At 34.7% G+C, this 15,901-nt stretch overlaps 2 protein-coding genes across 3 annotated transcripts in view; one reads left to right on the top strand and one right to left on the bottom strand.

Annotated features, from left to right (window-relative positions):
- Nucleotides 1-15,901, top strand: part of LOC105151446 (uncharacterized) — a 228,111-nt gene that overhangs the window by 127,150 nt on the left and 85,060 nt on the right. The window lies entirely within an intron of this gene.
- Nucleotides 1-15,901, bottom strand: part of LOC105151445 (putative G protein-coupled receptor B0563.6) — a 56,442-nt gene that overhangs the window by 5,479 nt on the left and 35,062 nt on the right. For both annotated transcript variants that reach the window (XM_087415655.1, XM_011065151.2), the window contains 2 exons: nucleotides 1,914-2,063; nucleotides 569-819 (listed from right to left, as the gene is read on the bottom strand). In XM_087415655.1, coding sequence (XP_087271781.1) covers nucleotides 569-819; nucleotides 1,914-2,063 — 401 coding nt within the window. The remainder of the gene's footprint in view (nucleotides 1-568; nucleotides 820-1,913; nucleotides 2,064-15,901) is intronic.

Raw genomic sequence — 15,901 nt, 5'->3', positions numbered from 1 at the left:
AAAATGTGTCCGTTATATATTCATTTTGATGTTACAGTATTTATAACAGAGAATGTGATAAATGATTTTAATTTTCAAGTATTTTATTAAAGGTTATTATTTTGCGTTATTATATATTATTTAATTGTTATGAAGGTACACACACAATTACATTACATACTCCATATTATTATAAAATTGAATTTGATAGTGTGCTCATTCTATCTTTTCTTTTAAGTTAATAATTAAATTATTTGTGTTTGCAAAAATCTTTTTTATAATCTAGAATCTAGGTTATAAATATTGTTATATAATCTTTTATTATTCTAGATTATAAATATTTTTTTATTTAAAGCGTAAATGTGTACGAAGAACTTGTGTTACATTAATTATGAATGTCCTATTTCTTGTACGTACAATTTATGTATCAATAGAGAAATATTGTGTCACTCAAGAGTATTTCAGAATTAGGGAATAAATAGACGAATTGATAACGTTATATTCGTGTTGTTCATTGTTAAAATACTATTTCGAAGTTGTGGCTAGAAAGAAAGAGCAACTTTGCCAGCGAGAAAAAAATATGAATTACCTGATAGTACCACGAGTTGAGAAATGTCTGATTGTCTCTTCTCTGGTAGATTAGAGGACCGTCGGGTGCCAGCAGGCAAGTCGTAATTTCACCCCGAAATACACTCGGTAGATAAACGAGAAATGTAGCTAGAGGGATGAGCACCACTGTTAGGTGAGGTGGTCCGCAGAGTGGTCGCGTGTGTTGGCCGGGATGACAGACGCTTACGTAACGCTCCACTGTCAATGCCAGAAGCATCATTACTCCAACCCCTATGCATACAATTAATCTCTATATCTCTCGAATATAATGCTATGTCGAGTCGGTCTTAAAAGCTCTCTCTGTAGACACCTGTGCATTTCCACACGCAATATACGTAGCGTTAATCGAAAAATTTTTGCATCACGTTTCGTCGCCTGTGATTTTGCTGTACGCAGAACTCTTTTTTCCTTTCGCATTCTATTTTCTCTAATTCTCTTTCTTTGAATTACGCCAAAGCAAACTTTTAATCGCCATAATCGTCATAACTTACAAGAGCTGCAAGATACGGAAAAGCCAAAGTTTTCCGTTGCGAGCGAGAAGTTCTGCAACGAGCGATCTTCTACTTCTTTCGGCAGTGTGGAGAATAGATAATGTAGAAAGTAGATAAATTTATTCCTTTTCCCCTTTGTGAAGATCATATCAGTCGTTTTCACAAGAATGATATTAATGAGAGACAGAAAGTGCAAGAGAAAGAGAGATAGATGAACGAATAGAGCATTTATTATTATATTCTAGAGCAAGTCCTCCAAGAACATACAATATACAATACATATATACAATAAAGAGTAAAGACAAAAATAAAACAAAATATAAGAAAAATAGGTATGAAAAAAAAGATGTATAAAATAAAATTAACATTAAAATTTATGAAGATAAATGAAAAAATATAGCATGCGAGCAACGAGAAGCAGAGTTTGTTAGCTAAAGCTCGAAACTAAGAGAGACAGAAATATGGTATAAATATCGTTATTTTTTAAGCGCTCTAGAAATAGTATCCTTTTAAGCACTAAAATTAAATACAATTAAAAATTTATTACAAAAAATAGAAATCGAATTAATAGAAAAAATAATAAGTATTAAAATGAAGAAATAAAATATAAATATTACAAATGCAGAGAAATAAAATAAAATTTTAAACTCATAACAAAGTATAAATATGTGAGTAATACACAAATGTGTAAGCACGAGAGAGAGAGAGAGAGAGAGAGAGAGAGAGAGAGAGAGAGAGAGAGAAGGAGAGAGAGAACAAGTTGATTATTTGTAGGCGGAATTTTGCAGCGGAATTTCCGCGAATTCTCGTCATGTTAATAACAATTCATCGTACCCAAACAGCCGTTCCCGAGAAAGAGTTCGAGGTGAGCGTGATAGAAGGCCTGGATCCAGCTACTCCATCCCCCGGTCTCCTTATGGATGAGCACCCTTAGCGCGAAAGGGATGCAGAAAAGGATCGCGAGAAGCGCCGCCGCGGAGTAACCTGGAAACAAAAAGAGGAACGGAGCTCATAGTTAAGGAGGATAGTCGGACGAGAAAAAATAAGAGCGAGAGAGCCCCGAGACCGAGAGTTAACTTGATTTCATAAACCCGGAACAGCGGGCGAACGTTGCGTCACGATTCACTTAATCATTCTCGCAACTTCCCTAGAATATTCTGTCACCGCGGTGGAATTTTTCATTCCGTCTCCACGAGGCCGTCGCGTAGAACGGAAATAGGATTAAATCACTCTTCAGGATCTATTACGGGATCCCTGAGTGTTCTTAGCCGTTCCCACTGTTTTATACTTGTCGCGCATTTAATACCTATCAGTTTCTGACCGTGTTACACTGATGCGTTCCTGAACGCACTAAAATATTAACGTTCCCAACGTTCGTAATTCTCCCTTCTTTGCCAAGTGCTCTTAAATTTGCATATATTTCGCTCAATCGTTGGTCCACAGTCAGTAGTTTTGTTCGTGTATTTCAATTCCAAATTAAAACTTCATCGAAACCTGCGAATTTAGACAATCGAAAAACGTGGATTCGCGTTTTTTTGCCAATTTCCATTAATTTCCTGTTTTCGTACGGTCGGTCGCGCCGCTCATTGTGCCTCGTGTCTTGTTACGAGCTTTTACCGTCCATTGAAACCAATTAACGCCCGTATTTACCGTTTCGTTCCGCGGAATTTCCTGAGCGCAATTAGATGTCGACACTTCTTCCGTTTCGTAAATGTTAGATAAAAAATTGCTGACTTACTTCGGATATAAATGCGACGAAAAGAAACTTCTTCAAGCACATTAATAAAATTTGGTTACTTAAAACAGTTAGTCTGACTTTATCTAAAATTGCCAAAGCTCTTTGCAAATTATACTTAGCATTAATATATTTATTGATAGTTATATAACGTAAATAAAAGATTATTCAGATTTGATGCGAGAGTGTCCCGTTTAATTATGTCACAGCCATTCACAGAGATCAATGCTTACATTTAAAAAAATATCAGTGTGAATTTAATACCATGCGATCTATATAATTCTCACTGCGCATTGGTATTAATATTAACACCAATATGATGTGGATTAATCAGTGGCGAATTTACACATTTTTGTACCCTAAGCCTTACTTCTTGGCGCCCTTTCAGACAAACAAACAATAAAACAAGTTGTTACCGTCGAAAAGTATCACTTTTCCAATGAAACATTAAGATCTTATTTTTACGCCAAAGTACTACAAGGTGCTACATTGACGAACACCAAATGACAATTCTACACAAATATAAAATTTATTTTAATTTTGATATTTATAATAGAAGGAGGCATCTTTAGACCTGGGTCTTGTGGGCCTCTGTCTAAATCCACTATTGATGGATTTAACATGGGTTTTAAATTCACATCTTAATAGTGTTGACTATTATGAACACCAGGGATTTTAAATTCACATCTGTTGGTGTTTATATTAATATCAAAAATTATATAAACACCGCATGGTGTTAAATCCACATCAATATTTTTAGAGCGTAGTTTTTCGATTGGATGAGCTCTGTGAGTTGGCTTGTGATCAATCTCAATATGGTTAAACGACTTTCACCCTCTGATGCAGTTCGGTAATCGTTTCTGAATTATCTTCAATCAATGTACGACGAATGAACTTCAGTAGGTTGGCAAGGTTTTATCAACTCTTATACCGACCAACCTCGAGCTTTCAACCGCCGATAAGCTCGACGCTTGCTGGTAACGCAAGCTTCTTCGATCGATGATAACCGAGTGTTGGATGGGAAATTCAACCATTCACCAGCTGACTCTGTTACCAACCGACCCAGATTTCGCGTTTTGCAGCCACCTTGTAGAGCCTTCCCTAAGCGCCTGTGGAACGGCAGTCACTTTAATTGCGAGGGAAAAGTTCTCTCGGTTCTTTCCTTCCCTAAAGTTTATTAAAACGCGCGGTACACGCTCGTTGAAGTATGAAAGTCGCAAGAATCGCCCGGAAATTGGCTAATGCCGCGCGAATGAAAGTCGAGTTTTCCATCCGGCTACGCGACGCATCATGGAAGCTCGTAAAACTTTTACGTTGGAGCCGTCACATTAAGGCAAAATTACGTCTTTCCATTTAAATTACGATTTCTCGTCTTTCGTCCGTCAGTAAGTCAAGAGAGAACTAACTAGGTTTCACTAGGGTCTCTCGATCTCTTCGCTAAACGGTGAATGAGAGTATGAGGGTTTAGTACTTCGATCTACTTCCTCGCTTTTATCGTTTTCTTGAAATTACTCTTTTGATACGTGAACGAAACTCCGAGGAATAAATACATACGTGCACAAGTACGACATCGCAAGCAGCCACTTTAACAAAACAAAGGCGGGTACTCGAGTAAAATTATGCAATCCAAATAATGTTAGAGCATTGTTTCTTCATGTAATATTAATATTGTTTTATTGAACAATTGAACTTGTGTTGAAAATGATATATAAGTTACTGCATTTTATTGAGATTGAAATTAAAGTAATAGAATTTCAAAATTGAGAAAATATGATAGACTACTAAGCAATAATGATTGCTTAGTAGTTTGTACGCACTGGACCTTTAGACGTGTGCGCGAGGCGTTCTTTCTTCATCGCGTTAATGTAATAATGCGATGTAATCTAGTGTAATAAGCCGTCCTAATAAGCTTTAACTGTCGTTATTTATCCTTCGTTACGTGCGAAGAATAGAGTTACGAAATTAAACTTGTGCGAAAACTGGTATATATAAGTTGCATTATTTTCTCTTATAATTAATTGAAATTGTAGTAGCAGAAACATTTTTTAAATTGCGAAAAATTATTGCGCAGTAATTATTGTTTTGAAGTTTATATACTTTTTTACATGATTTTACTCTAATTCTATATTTTATAATTACAAAGTAACTATAAAATAATTTATTTAATTATGCGTACATTAATTCTACATATAAAACTTGTATAATTGTCATCTGTATACTTTCTAAATCTCGTCGAGTGAAATCTCACTAAATTTTAAAGAGTAGTTGTTACCACTATGTCTTTTTCTCTAATAATACGAAGATTCGTCGGTCCACTGAGATGTCCGTTTTGACGAATTACTTGGAATCTCATAAGACGAGAAGAATGGTATTAAAGTGACCGTCGCGCGTCAATTACCGGAAATTATCGCGGCTGATCCGCGCTTTCCATTTTTCTAAAAAGACGACTGGACAGACGTCGGTGGACGTCGGTGCTCGTTAACGCACGCAGATACTGAGACTGGAATTAATGTGTCAGTGACCCCTTTTCGGGTCACGGTTCGTTTACTAAACCCTATCACGTTGATTGGCCGATTCCCCGGCGTTTTCTTGTTCGCCCTCATCTATCGATTCGCTAACAAGGAAAAGGCACGAGAGAAGTGACAAATCCATAGAGCCCGGATTGTTAAAGAGCCAGCTAACAGAAATAAATTTTATAGAATGCACAGATATTTAATGTGGACATCTCTTGAATGCGGTACGAAAATCGAGGAATTTTCATTCATTTCGAGGAAATTTCAGCCGATCTCTTTTTTCCTTAAACAGCTGTCGTGTGTTAGAACATTGATTTACGTGGTATAAAACTTTCCTCTCTTTTCCTTTACTGATGGAGGCGCCAGGAACGCATTATTGTTTGACATCTTTTACGAGTGTCTTGAGTACCATAAAGACCATTTATGTATATTTCCACCAATGTAGATTAACTTTAATCTCGGTTCAAATTATTGTCACACTAATGTTCGTTTCCACCAATGTAGATTAACTTTAATCTCGATTCAATTTACTCTTCGTCTTTTTCTAATCTTTAGAACTAGAAACATTGGTGGAAACGGATATTAGTGTGACAATAACAGCTGTAAATGGTTATTCAAGAAATCAAAGTACTTAAACTTTAAAAATAATGCGCGATTAATCTATTTGATTATAGGCTCTCTTATGACTAGTCTGATTAGAAGCTGGTTTTGACAATTTTTCACGATGTTAAGTTTAGTTCATATTTGTGATGATTAATAGAATAATATTTATTTAACTCGTTTATGAAAATAATTTTTTAAATTATATTTTTTGAGCTGTGTAACTCTTGAAATAAGGGAGCAATATTACGTTCAAGTTACGTGCTGAAATTCTCACAACTGATAAATACTATGGCACTCTACGATGCTGAATCATTGTCACGCCTGAAGTTAATATCTTGCCTCCACCCTGCGTTCTCAGCGAGTGCGCGTATATGTCAACAAATACAGGAATAGTGAAGAAAAATGTCTCGATGTCTTACCGGGTGACGGCGTCGCCCGGCATCCCACGGCGACGTTTTACAAATCGCGTCCTCCCAACATGTTTAATTTATCGAAATCCTGAGGGAGAAGCCAGCTGTAGCGTCCATTTGTCAACATCCCCGCAGCGTAACTACTCTGCGATGTCGCGCACCTGAATGGTTACTTTAACTCTATAAAAGCGGCTGTTTTCGCGTAGATCGTTAAACGTATCGTTTATCATGTCGCGACGGATATACATGCGTTTGAATGATTCGCGCCTGACTGAGACGGGTGAATTTAAAAATAGGAAATGATCCATCCATATTAGGCTTTGTATTAGGCTTTGACATTACCACCGAGTTATCTGTGGAGATATCAATGTCCTACAATAAAAATGATATAAGGAAGAAAAAAAGATTTTCTAAGACAAACGACAACGACATGACATGTATCCAAATTTTTTTTCCGGATTATTATTTCCGGATCAAGGGTAAGGTAGAAGAAATCCACAAATTGATAAAGGTCTAAACATAATCGTACAAATTTGCTATTAAATTTTGCTTTGCCAGGCTGTAAGATGGAGCTAATACCGATCAAATAATACCACAAAGTTAGACTCAGGAAAGAAATAATAATTTTATTATTGGATCGTAAATTAAACACAGATTCCTCATTTGACCTCTAGTTCTTCTCTCTCAACTTCCTCTTATTATTTTAAAACACAAACGTACGCAAGTCGATTCTCAGATATTGTCGATCAAAATACAAGACAAAATTTAATAGTAAACTTGTATTTAACTTTTCGGAGCTGACGCCAAAATTTGTAAGAATTACTGATGCTGGATTTGTAATACTCATTTAATTTATGTTAATTAAAAGGGCATGAAATAATTTCAAACAATCAGAATAACATAATTCATATAACAAAGAATATAAATACTAAGTATAAATATACTAAGTATATAAGAATAATTCAAATTTGCAAATGTAGTGTAAAGAAAATTGAATTGTTTAACATTTTGATAAAAAAATTTATAATTGAATGCACTCTTAAATTCATAATGTCAAATTATATTTAATTTAAATTACTTTTAATCATTTTTAAGGTCGCTTCTACTCAATATGTCATTAATTTAAACACTAAAACAATATTAAATCAAACAATTTAACCCAAGAAAACATATTAAATTTGACTCAAATTTAATTTATTATTTTCGAAGTATGTTAATATGGACATTGTTTATTCAATTAACTATAGAAATGGATTGATTTACATTTTGACACACAGGAAGTTAAAACAAAATGCTATTTAACTCAAGGGATTGAGTTACCATTGCTCCTTTGATATCTAACTTGTGGGTTCAATAGAGCCATTGTCAACTTCGGAAGGTTAATACAGAGATATTTAGTTTCACCGCGTTAAAATTACATACTATATCTATAGGTATTTGATCCGAAGAAGCGCGATGGAAGTCAAATGTTGAATTTAGTTAATTTTAGGAGCGGTTTTTTTCCTACAGTTTGCGATACGTCTCGTCATACTCACAGCGCCTCTACGGTATTCACACCACCTGTTGAAAAACACACGTAATACGAAGTTTCCATTATTTCTGCAGTCGACTGATGGGCGATACGCTCTGGTATCTTATTCGTACCTCCGTCAAGTGCAGCCGCTGCATTCATTCTTGAGTTAATGAACTGTTCTAGGTGGATATCTTTGAACAACAGTTATTAGACGCTTCGGGATTTCTGTTAATTTTATATTGGAATTAAATTTCACTACGATATAATAGTACGTTGCAATAATTGTTGTAAAATCGAACTGATGACAGATAGATTGATAGGCCATTAAACGTTAAAAAAATCTGTAGAATTTATTAATTTAATAGGTCGAGCAAATAGTAAAGATGTGTGAATCAAGTTTGTTTGTCAAATCGTCAAATCGAATTTAATTTTTTCGAATCAAATCAAATTAAAGCGAATTATTGAAGCATAACTTTTATTTTAATAATTAATAATTTTATTATTATTAAGTTCAATTTTAATTTATAATAAAAAAGTTTCGATATGAAAAATATAGTAATGATTATATGATGTAAAATAATTTTAAATATACATGTTAAGTTAAATGTTTAATATAAGTTATTATATAAAATATATGTTATTTACAATTAGACAGTAGAGACTAGGAACACGGTACAAAAATTACAAATAAAAATATAGTTATAAATTGATACGAATCTGGTGTATTGTTGTTACGCGTGACTGAATTAATCGGTGGACATCAAAAGCAGACTGAAGAGTAACTCACAATCAGTAGAAATCGAAGCTGGTTTTTCGAAATTCATAACTATTTAATTATAATTAAATTTAAATTAAATAATTTTGACCTTAAAAATTGATTAGTCTTAATAAAATAACATCTTTTATTTCAATAAGATAATTGCACTGTTTTATTTATTATTAGGAAATATGATTTTTTTTATTAAGGTTGTCAATATGTATTATTCGTAACTTCTTAGATTTGAAATTGGAGTAGTTTGTAATTGGAGTAATCGGATTCGAATCATAAAGATTCAGAATCATATCGAATTGAATCTTAATTTTTACTTAATTGATTTTTGTACTCAAATAATTTTCACATCTCTGATAGACAAAAAGATCTGTTGAAAAAGGAATCAAGGTTGAAACCGGGACAGTGAATAGTCGTTGGAAATTCATAACGACTGGAAGTAGTAGCGGGAGAAACGAGAGTGAGTACTCTCTGTAATATTGTACACCCGGTAATAAACCATTCTACGGTAATATCGTAGACCAAGGACAACGAAAAAGAGCCGTCAGCACATTACCGATGTTTGCGTTAAAATTTCTCGAGATTCCGTCTTTTTAATCATTGTTTATGCTAGACAATATGGACAAAATTAAAGAATTAGAGAGGGCACGTTCGTCAAAGATTCTTTTTTTACGGACAGATAAATCGTATATGTCTCGCGCAACGAACAAATCGCTATTTCGCGACGCAAAAATTCGCTCGGGGACGACGGAAACCGCATCCTGCACGAAACACAAATCAATCAGGAGCGAATTGATCTGGATCGAAATGTTGACTGTTTGGAGCAGTGATGCACAATCTTTTTTAAAACCTTCGAAACTGACGCCAAAATCTGTAACACAATGATAACTGGGTTGTGAGACCCATTTAATATATGTTGATTAGAGGCATTAATTAATTTTAAGAATCTAAAATGACTTGTATAAAAAAATGAGTACTAATAAGGGAACACAATTAAGTCTCTCTGCAATCTTAATAAACTTTGCACATGTTAAAATATGGACAAAAATAAGGGACACATTTTTTTTTATAAGTGTTGAGTAGCACATTAAGAGAATGAAATCTTCCTTTGAAAAAAAAAAACGGTTTTTTTCTTTCTGATTGAATATCGTCTAAATTGTGAAAAATATAAAAAATGTTTTTCAACACATTCACAAACAGTGATAAAAAAATCTTTTTACAAAAAATATTTTACTCATAATCAATTAAAAACATTTTTTATCATTATTATGAAAAGCTATTCAACTTTTACTGAAATTATTTTTTTATCTTTCACGATTTAGACGTGACAACATTCATTTAAAAAGAACAAATCAATTTTCTTCAAAGAAGAATTTCACACTCTTAACACACAACTCAACAGTTCTAAGAAAAATACGTGTGTCTTTTCATCTATATTTTAACAAACACAAAGCTTATTAAGATCATCAATCAGAGAGTTTCTTGATTGCTGCATTAAAAGTTTATTTTAATAAGAGTAATCCAAATTTATACAGGTGTATAAAAAAAATTGAACTGTTTGACCTTGATTACTTCACAGAGAAAGCTATTTTTACTCTTCAAAAGCTTTATTATCTAAATAATCATTGCATGTTCAGTGCAACAGACCCACATCAGCAGGAAGAATAAGAATTATTTTCAGAAGGCTATTTTTAGAAACAGATAAAATCTCTTGGGCCGCAATTTTGTATAAAATAAAAAATATAATTTCATATTTTCAATTATAAGCCAGTAAACTGCAAAAAATTCAAATACATGAGCCGCAAGTTGTGCATCACTGATTTAGCGATTTCAACTCATCGATCTCAGAAGTTGCAAGTGATGATACGCGAAAAGATCGAACGCGTCGATACCTACATACGTTGATACACGACTCTCCGTCCATGTCGTATCGGACGTATGTACATATAATACATACGTATACGTCGTGCGACACGGAAAGATTTAATTTGCACGTGTCCTCGACACACATTTCGGAGAAAATAACGTTTGAGTATTGCATATATCGCATTCGATGTTCCGACTATTCGAAGGAATTGTCCTTAGACAGACGCGCGTGGGATTACAATAACTCTTTTCCTTCTTGTCGCGCGTCTGGCAGAAACGACATTTTTACCATGCAGCGACTCGTATTCATTCGATTAAGGAGAGAATCGAGAAGACAATATAAAGCTTTCGAAGATAGTAAAGACATTCAATAGAAATCAATTTCTTACTCTACCCTGAAAGTTTTCAATTTGAATATGTATTTTTTTTTTGATATTTTTTTTTATTTGATATCATATTGTTGTTCTAAAATTCAGTTTTTACATTCATTCTGTAAAAGATTTCTGTATAAAGATAACACTATTAAAAAAATCAAAAAAAGAAATTTGCTTCCGTTATATTTTAACATTAAAATGTTTTAATGATGAATATCAAAAAAAATTAATTTTATATTTTTTCATGATTTTGATAAAAAAAAGTCATCATTTTCCCATCAAAGAACTAGATTTTTATTCGGTTTTTACTCCAAAGTAAAAAAATGTTTTTTTTTTTTCATTTCTAAGTTGGAATAATGCACGTAAAATTGCAAGAAGGTAATTTTCTTCTTATCTTTTCGTCGTCGATGTCGTGCACAAAACTACATGATCGATTTGCCCCCAGACGATGAAAGAGAAAGAGATCGTCGTTAACGAGTTCGCGCGTTCGTGCGTCGGAGCGAGTACTCGTAGGATTTGATCCGCGCTTGCTAGTCGATGGCTGAAGAGAAGTTTTAACTAGTCATTCGGTGTAACGAGGGGTTATCTAAGGAGACGAGCCGCTCGCTCTCGGTTCGTTCGGTGCTCGGGGGAATTAACGACCGTCCTCCGTGCGTTTGCATACAAAGTGCATTCTCCACGCGGCCAGCCCTCGTTATCCTTTTTACTGCGCGACGCCCTCAGGGAACTCTTCACGAATGCGAGGCCTTCCGCCGGGAATAGACTCCAGTGCGAAAGGAATTAAATCGTTATCCATATCCGGGATTCCGGGACGCCGTCGCTGACGCCGACGATGACGACGACGATGACACTCGCTACGTTTACAGGCGCTCAATTTACTCCGTTATTGGCGGTACGCAGGTTTACAAACTTCGCACCGAGGTGGGATTCGTTTTATGGCGCGTTGCTACACAGAGGCGAAGTTTGATGAAATATTGTGTAGCATCGTTTGTCTCTTATTACTCATAAGACGGGACATAAAGCGAATAATGGTGCGACTGGACGATATGACGCTAAGCTTGCGCTAGATGATGGATTTAACTTCGTGTGGACACTTTGTCTTTATCTCTAGCGCTTCCGTTTACTAGGAAGTAAAAGTGTCCCACGGAGTTTTAAAAAAGTTTTTTAAAATTTATCCGGATTTCTTTTCATATGTATGTTATATATACAATTGAAAAATTTGTGTTAAATTTAAATATTTTACATGTTTCAAATAGTCAACTCAAATTTTTATGTTAATTTAACACAAGAATATGAAAAAAATAACACAAATGTTATGTAAAAACATTAAAATAAAAAATGTAGCATTGAAACAATTTGTAAGCAAACCGAAAATATAGTTTTCCAATAAAATTAACATTTCCGATATGTTAAAACAGAAGTAACATATATTTTCTTCATTTATAGAATTTACGTTTCAAAATTTATTATGTTATTTGCATATTTTATGATATCAAATTGATATCAAATTTGTTAGTACCAATAACATAATTCATAAACAAGTGTACCAATTTTTCATGAAGAAAAATACATAAACAAATGTAGAAATAAAACGTTCAAGAAAAAAATTGTACATTCATAAAGTTAAACAGCGCCAGAAATAAACCAAGGGTGGTCTTATCAAAATAAATTGATCTCTCTGAAGATATGGCTACGCTGAAGATATGCCACGGACTTATAACAAAAATATCGATCGGAATAATAGCAGGGAATTTATAGTCCGCGCTAAATCGTTTTCTTCACGATGGTAAATACACGTAACTTAAGTTACGAGTCATTTTAGTCGTCCAATATCTACTTCGACGAATTCCGCTGCTTTCGGACGATTTTGCTTGGATGTGTGCGAGTGTCCGGGTATATTACAACTTCGATTGACTGGCGTCGTCGTCGTCGTCGCCGCGAAACAAGCGTGGACGAGAAAAGCGGGAGTTTCATAGAGCAAAAAGAAGCGCAGCGGTAAGACGTGACAGCCGCGATTGAACGCTTCGCTATGTCGGACGTCAGAAAAGTTGGGCGAACGTCAGGATGGCACGACGAAACTTTCCCGGAAGATTAACCGTTGTTCTAAATCGCGCCTGGCAATCGGACACCAGCACCCCCACGCGTATATATCCGCCGTGAAATCTGGCCCTCCTCTGGTCGTTATATCAAAAAATTAAGACGTCGAGACGGATGTATCCATCCGGCGAAGACGGATCTTGTCCTACGACAACGTGGCGCAAATTTTTTCGCCTGGAAAAATTAATTGTACAGCTTCCTCGTGCGAGAAAGATGCACATTGAAAGAAAAAATAATTGCAATTATGTCACAGTTTAATTATAATTATTATTAATTATTTTTGGTGCCAACTATGTGTATTTTTTTGTAAAATTATACACATAATAATAATAATTATTATTATTTAAAAATTATTTAAAATCATTATATTTAACATTGCAGTGACTATAAAAATAAAGCTAATAATAATAATTATTTTATTATTTATAGTCTCAAATACCAAACTCTTTATCTCATATTGTAGCTTTTTTTAAATAAAATATTGATCCTCTTACAATATTAACTCTCAGACCAGATTAAAACATAGACGAATTTTGTATCGAAAAATTTAAATTACTTAAAATTTAAGAACGTATCGTAATTGTTGTATATGAAACTTAATAATAGCAATTAGTAGCTTTGAATTTTATATCTCGGATTATCTGATTAATTTCGGAGCTGCAAACGATCGGAAATCAACTGGATAAAAAAAATGTTTTGTTTTACCTTTACTGTTGGAGTGAAAAAGCAGAGTCTTGCACTACTTTAATCTTCTGCTTTTCAAATCTTTCGAAGTAATTCCGCCAGTAATTTCCCTCCCGCGATCCGCGTAATGAGAGTGTAAATTCGCGAGCTCTCGCAACGCGGTCTCTGTTAGTAAATAAACGTCGGCGACACTTGATGTGCAGCACGCGCGGAAATAAGAAGACCCACACGTACAACCTGGTGCAGTGGTTTCGTCGTGTACGTGAAAATGTATGGCATGCGACTTGGAATGACGCGCCGTGGAACGTTAAGTGAAGCTATAATGGTCCCCCGACGTAGTCTGCAGCTCGATTATCACAGGCAATACATCGGAATTGTAAAGACCGGAACCGTCCTGAATAGAGTACTCCGTATTCTCACTGCACATTTAACGTTAAATATGGACATATCTGAATTTTGTTTGCTTGGCGCGACTAACGTTGATACTTGACCAAGAGTCAATTGAGCGTCTAGCGATAAACCGGTATAAAAATGCGAAATATTGTACGGCAAAGATTTTCTACATACTGTTATATTTATAACGTCAAATTGTATCCAATTTGAGTTATTTTTAATTATTTCTACAGATTATATTATTCCTACCCAACATATCGTTAATTTAATTAAAACAATGGAATTAAACAAGAATTTGATTCAAGGAATGTATTAATTAGACTCAAATTTAATTTATTATTTATGAACTAAATTTAGTTTATTATTTATTAACAAGAAAACCCATGGAAGTGTTTCTTTTTAATTTTGATATGCATTTATAATATGTGTTTCCTAAACAAAAATAAGGGACACGTATTTTTTATAAGGGCTCAATTGTACTTTTTTTACCATTTCTCCTTTAATATTTAACAGTAATGGTTTTGTCTTCGCAAAAGAATTATTTTCTAAATTTTTTGGAGTGAAATCTCACTCTAAGAGACTGACAATTGAATCGGTCTTGAAAAAAAATAAAATAAAATTTCACTCTTTTGGCGTGCAAGTCACTCCAAGGAATGAAGTCACACAAAGGAGAGAGATTTCATTCTTTTGGAGTGAATCTCACTTTAAAAGAGTGAAATCTTATTCTAAAAGACTGAAAATCTGCCATTCTTGTTGAAGAGAAAAATTTTCACTCTTTCTTTAAGACTGACTCAACTTTTTCTCCAAAAAATTTAGAGAGTAAAATAATATTTTTCTTTATCAATCGATGCATGTCTGCGAACGTTAATGGACTCTCAATAACGTAGCAGCTTTAAATCGCGAAGTCTTGCGATGGAGCAAGACTGGCTGACGAAGGAGCTGCTCGTTTGAAAATGTTCGTTTGTTCCTCATAATCTCAGTTGTTTTATCTTAATGCCAACCTTAAGATCGGGGCCACTGAATCTCCTTAGTTGCCGGCTGAAACGCAATGTCGCAGCCATGCAAATGTATGGCTTAAGCGAACGATGCTGCAACTGTTTAACCGCTTTGGGAAATGCTCCATCGTATTCGCGAGAGCAAGAGTACGTATTTTCTTTTAAAAGTGAAGCGTCTTCAAATAAATCTTTGTACGATGACTGCAATTTTATCATACAAATGCAGAAAGATACCGGTATTAGATATACGGATTATCACTGCGAAAGTGGAGGAGAGAATAGAGAAAAAGTCAGAAATTCGTGAGAATTTTTCCAATGGCCTCTTATTGTCATTGCTGGATGATATGAGAATATGTTTGAATAGAGGATTTTTCTGTACAGAAGTCGGGTCAATCTTCGAGTATGTACATTTTGCGCACTCACACAGCGAGAAACACGCGAGATATCTTATAAAGCCGTATTCACGTCTTTGATTTTCTTTCGAGATAAAGGCGAAGTCAACGCGCATTTTTGTAAAAAAGGAGGAAGAAGAAACTCCAACGCTCTGCACTCAAAACTTCCGTATCGATATTGGGTTCTCCCGTCGCGCGAAGAAAAAGCGACAGGGCACGAAGTAAATGAATTGTTAATTATTATCTTACGGGTAATGCCGGGTTGGGTATGAATATTTATGGGGCCGGGGGTAGTCCACAATTTCTTAATATTTCGCCAGACGCGTATACTGAATCCTTAAATCTACGTTGACACCGTCGCGGGAAGCATTATGAATTTATGAATTTCGGATCGATTATCATTATCATTTCGCGGATACGGAAACGCAGTGGTTGACATAATTCCGTCAGCGAAATATATTTAGTAAAAATGTTCTGC

The sequence above is a fragment of the Acromyrmex echinatior genome, chromosome 18 (genome assembly GCF_024713525.1).
Source record: "Acromyrmex echinatior isolate Ae372 chromosome 18, ASM2471352v2, whole genome shotgun sequence".
NCBI classification, from domain to species: Eukaryota; Metazoa; Arthropoda; class Insecta; order Hymenoptera; family Formicidae; genus Acromyrmex; species Acromyrmex echinatior.
The sequence above is the reverse complement of the archived record's forward strand: the minus strand, read 5'-3'. Positions and strand labels throughout refer to the sequence as shown.